This window comes from Tupaia chinensis, unplaced genomic scaffold (genome assembly GCF_000334495.1).
Source record: "Tupaia chinensis unplaced genomic scaffold, TupChi_1.0 Scaffold000221_1, whole genome shotgun sequence".
Taxonomy (NCBI): domain Eukaryota; kingdom Metazoa; phylum Chordata; class Mammalia; order Scandentia; family Tupaiidae; genus Tupaia; species Tupaia belangeri.
Window position 1 is genome coordinate 1,651,416 of NW_006159696.1, and position 4,268 is coordinate 1,655,683.

A 4,268-nucleotide genomic window follows, 5' to 3' on the forward strand; every position below is an offset into this window, starting at 1 on the left:
ACCAGCTGGGGTCAGGGAGGGCCAGGCCTGCATGCACACCTGCCCACCATGGACCCCCAGGTAGAAGGGGAACAGGGGTCAGCGCAGCCGGCCTGGGCAGAAACTTCACATTGGGTCACAGAGCTGAGGCTGAGCAGGCAGCATGGCGCAGAGAGGCCAGGAATACACCCTGGTGGGCCATGGGCCACTTTCCCAGGGTGGGGTGCACAGAATTTGGGGACAATCAGGGGGTGCCCTGTGCTTCAATGGAGGTGCAAGGACTCCAGGGACAGTGACATGCTGGCACGATGCCTTGACCCCTCCCTGCCCGCACACTCCCACTTCAGGGCCTGGAAACTGCCATGGCCCTGAGCAGTCCAGCTCCTCTCAGGGCTGCCTCTCGCCTCGTGGTGGAGTCTCTGTGCTCTGGAGCTCTGGTGCACCCTCCCACTCAGGCCGGTGTTCTGGCCCAGTCTCTGCTTCTGGCAGTGAAGGGTCAGCCTTTAACCCGGGGCAGGGAGCACAGTGCACGCGTGCACACACACAGTATACGTCAGTGCAGCCAAGTCAAGGGGGGGTGGGGGCAGGAGGGAGCGCAGGTGCAAAGCAGCCACCAGGGCCCGCTCTGGCCCCACCCCCAGGTCCAGGGCCTGGCACTGGGCTGGGCATGAAGTCGGGGAGTGGCTGGCTGCTCCCCTGCGAGTCCAGGCAGCCCGGCACAGCCCAACCCTCCAAGATGCCCCTAGGAACCCATTCCTCCCGCCAGGCCACCTCTGGGTGCTCCGGTTAGCAGCAGGCTGAGGCTGCTTCACACCAGGTCCAGAGGGCAGCATGCACGCCAGGAAGCCGGCCGCGGCTGCCGTGAGGAGGGCTGGCCAGCCCCGAGCGCGTGATGGCAGAGACAGCTCAGGGCCCTGGCCCAGCAGGCTCTGCGCTCAGTCTCATGTATCCCTAGGGAGGTCCCTCAGCTCTCTGAGCCTCTGCCCCAACTTCCCCAAAATGTTTTGTGGGGACTCGAGGCCAAAGGGTGCCCAGCCCTCACTGAGGGCTCTATGGAGGGGGGGGGGAGAGCAGCGCTGGGGGCTTCCCAGGCAGGGAGTGCTTAGGAAGAGACCAGTGCCTCCCTGGGTGGGTCAGGGGCTCCGGTGGGGCCAGAGCACAGGGTCGGTTGGAGGCAGAGCCCCGCGGTGCCCGGCCGCAGAGGGGCCTCCTGAAATGGGCAGACCTTGCTGTCTGGCACCGGAGCCCCAGAGTGGACCTGCAGGGCGGCAAGTGCTGTGTGGGCTCCTTCAGCAGCAGAGGGCACCGAGCCTGAAGCCTGGCCCGGCCAGGTCTGTGCCCACGCCACCCGGTCATGGAGCCCGAGCTCCTCCCTGCTTCTCACAGCCGAGCGCTCTGGGGCACGCCTGGGCCTGCTGCGCCCGACTGGGCTGGGAGCAGCTTCCCGGCTGACCTGAGCCTCCCTCAGGCCCTCCACCCCTACCCCTTGGCCAGGCCTCAGATATGACCCAGCACAGCTGCACGTCACTGGACCCCTGCCCCCTGGGCTGCCCTTGACCTGCTGCAGGGGCTGGGTGGGGAGGCGGTGTGGATGGGGTGGTGTGAAGTCACATGTAGACTCAGGTTCAACACTGACACCCAGGACTGAGGCCTGGGACAAGTCACTTAAATGCTCTGAGTCCAAACTGTCTGGGTACCAAACGGGGAGGGGAGGGTCCAGGGCCCCTGGTCTGTCCCCCAGACTGAACGCCAGTCACAGGCCTGATGTTCACAGCCCTCCAGGGAGGTTCTGAAAGCTCGGGTGGGCACGGGGGGCTGGGGCCTGCAGTCTTGGTGGTTGCAGGAGAGCTTGGCACCAGCCGGCTGGCTCTGAGTAAGGCCATCCGGGCCTGTGCCGCCGTGCGTCTGAGTGCCGTGCCTCGAGTGACCATGCCTCTCTGCTGCTCGGTTCCCTTGGGGACTGGGTTGTGCCCAATAGCCTCGCAGAGGATCGTGGTGAGGGTTAGATGAGGGGGTGCTGGGTGGCCCTTGGTGGCTGGGAGCGGGGACTGTCCCCGCCAAGGCACGGCCCTCGGCAGCCCAGTCTCGTGTCCCTAATGATGGCTGGCAGGCTTCTGGGTGTGGGAGGGAACGCCTCACTCCATCATTTGGGTGGGGAGCTGGAGGCGGGGTGGGGCCGGGCGGCACCTGGGGTCAGGGCGCCCCTGTCCCTGCTGGGAGGCCATGCTCATCCTTCTTGTGGAAAGTTCCCGTCTGTGCCAGCCAGAGTGCTGGGTGTTCCTGCTGCCTTTACTACGCTGGTGCTGAGGACGCTGGTGCTGAGGACGCACGGTGGGAAAGCCCCAGAGCCCACCCTTCCCTCCTGCTGTTAGCAGGGTCCTCGGAGCCAGAGCCGCTAAGCAGGGTCCACCTGGAAGTGGAGCTCCAGTTCGAAACCTGGAGCCACCTGTCCCGCAACCTGGGCCCTGGCAGGGCTGCAGCCTCCATGTTAGCAGTGCCGGCGGGTGCGCTGGGGATGCTCCAAGGCAGTGAGCTCTCGCAGCTTCCAGGAAGCCCTGGGTGTCCCTTGGGTTCCCGGCCACCAACAAGCCAGACCAGCCCCTGTACCTGAGAGGGACCTGGGGGCTTCCTTATGAACAAACCACGCAGCACAGAGCAGCTGGGGTGGGGCTCAAGTGTTTATTTGAAATAGTAAAAAAAAAAAAGAAAAGAAAAGAAAAGATTTCACAGCAGCATCCGTGGGGTCTGGAGGGCCAGAGGACGGCGCCAGGCAGGCAGTGACGGGTGGCAGCAGCAAGGGGGCAGACCTGGGTGGCCAGGGGCAGGGGTGACCACAGGACACTCCAGGGCTGGCTCTCCTGGTCCAGTGGGGCAGGACCCAAGGCAGAGGGGCGCTCCCCGGCACCTCCGCGGCTGACCGGCAGCCCGTTAGTCGCCTCCGCTCGTGGCCTGAGAGAGAGCACAGCTGTCACACAGCTCTGGCCTCCCGGCCTCAGTGCTGCTTCCAAGGGGCTGAGGAGGTCATCACCTGTGTCTCCTACCAGGGGCACCACATACTCAGACTCTGGCTGGCCATGCCCACAGTCCCTGTGGAGCTACAGAAGGCCCAGAGGCTTCTATGGGCTCTGGGTCCCTGGAGGGGACAATGAGTCGTGGGGGGGTGGTTGCCCTGGGAGCGCCTACCTCCTCAGCCATGTCCTCGTCCTCCTTGGCCGCCCCGTCCTCCTGAGGGGAGGCAGGGTTCTGCAAATCCTCCTGTGGGGTAAAAAGGCACATGAGGCCAGGTAGGGGACAGACACTCCCAGCTGCCTTGACCTCAGAGTTGAGCAGAGGCCCCTTGTTACCTCGATGTGCCCACAGAGCCCTAGGGACCCCGATGCTGGGTGCAAGGCATCCAGCCCAGAGCTCAGAGCAGAGCGCTGACATCAGTTCCGGTGCGCTCCATGTCTGCCCTGCTCCCTGGTAGCATAGGTCCCTCTCCCTGCCTCCTAATGGGCTTCGAGATTAGATGGGCGAGGGCCAGCAGGGGTTACACGCTCTGCTCCCACCTTCCAACTCTCGTCCCCTCCCCCCAGGGCGCCAAACGTTTGCTTCAGTGATTGTGACAGCCAGGTGTGCAGGAAGGGATGGCAAACGGCACTCCTGGTCTAGCGCCTGCTTCTGGGAGGTGCTCCCACCTCTGTGCTCCAGCAGGACTGTCCTGCCCCTGGGCCCACAGAGCTGGGGCGTGGCCAAGCTCTGCAGGCAGCGGGCAAGTGGCTGCCTGCAGCCCTGCTGTCCCATAGCCGGCCTGGGGTCAGGGGTGTGAGCTGGCAGGAGGCTGCACTCTGTAGGGGGTGAGTCATGATGGTTTTGGGGTGTCACCAAGAAATGTCTCTCTGGGGCAGCTCCCAGGGCTCACCAGCCTGCCTCGTGATCGGCGGACAGTGCCCTCTGAGAGGCAGCCGGGCTCCACCTCTGGGCCTCTTGCTGGGGGAGGGGGGGACGGTGGGCTCTTGGGATGCAGACGGCTCTGCCCGGGGAACCACGGGGCGACCATCACCTTCATGTGCTGGGGCTGGCCAGGACCCACTCCTCTCAGCCGTCCTGGCTCACCCACAGCCAGAGAGATGGACACTCTCAGAAACGGAGACCCAGGGGTGTGACCAGCCTCCCCGACCTCCAGCTGGGAAGGCAGCGCGGGGATGAAGAGGGAGCAGCTGGCTCCAAGGACGGGGAGGGGGTGGAGGACGCCAGGGCCAGCCGCAGGCCAGCAGGCCCCCCTCCCGGCGCACTGCACCGCCCCGCAG

The 4,268-nt window shown here is 65.3% G+C and overlaps 1 protein-coding gene across 1 annotated transcript in view; it reads right to left on the reverse strand.

Annotated features, from left to right (window-relative positions):
* Positions 1–2,318: 2,318 nt before the first annotated feature.
* SNCG (synuclein gamma) overlaps positions 2,319–4,268 on the reverse strand; it is a 7,495-nt gene continuing 5,545 nt past the window's right edge. Inside the window, exons 4-5 of the mRNA XM_006147753.2 lie at positions 3,163–3,234; positions 2,319–2,928 (exon numbers count right to left, since the gene is read on the reverse strand). Of these exons, the coding sequence (XP_006147815.1) occupies positions 2,908–2,928; positions 3,163–3,234 (93 nt within the window). The 3' untranslated portion in view covers positions 2,319–2,907. The remainder of the gene's footprint in view (positions 2,929–3,162; positions 3,235–4,268) is intronic.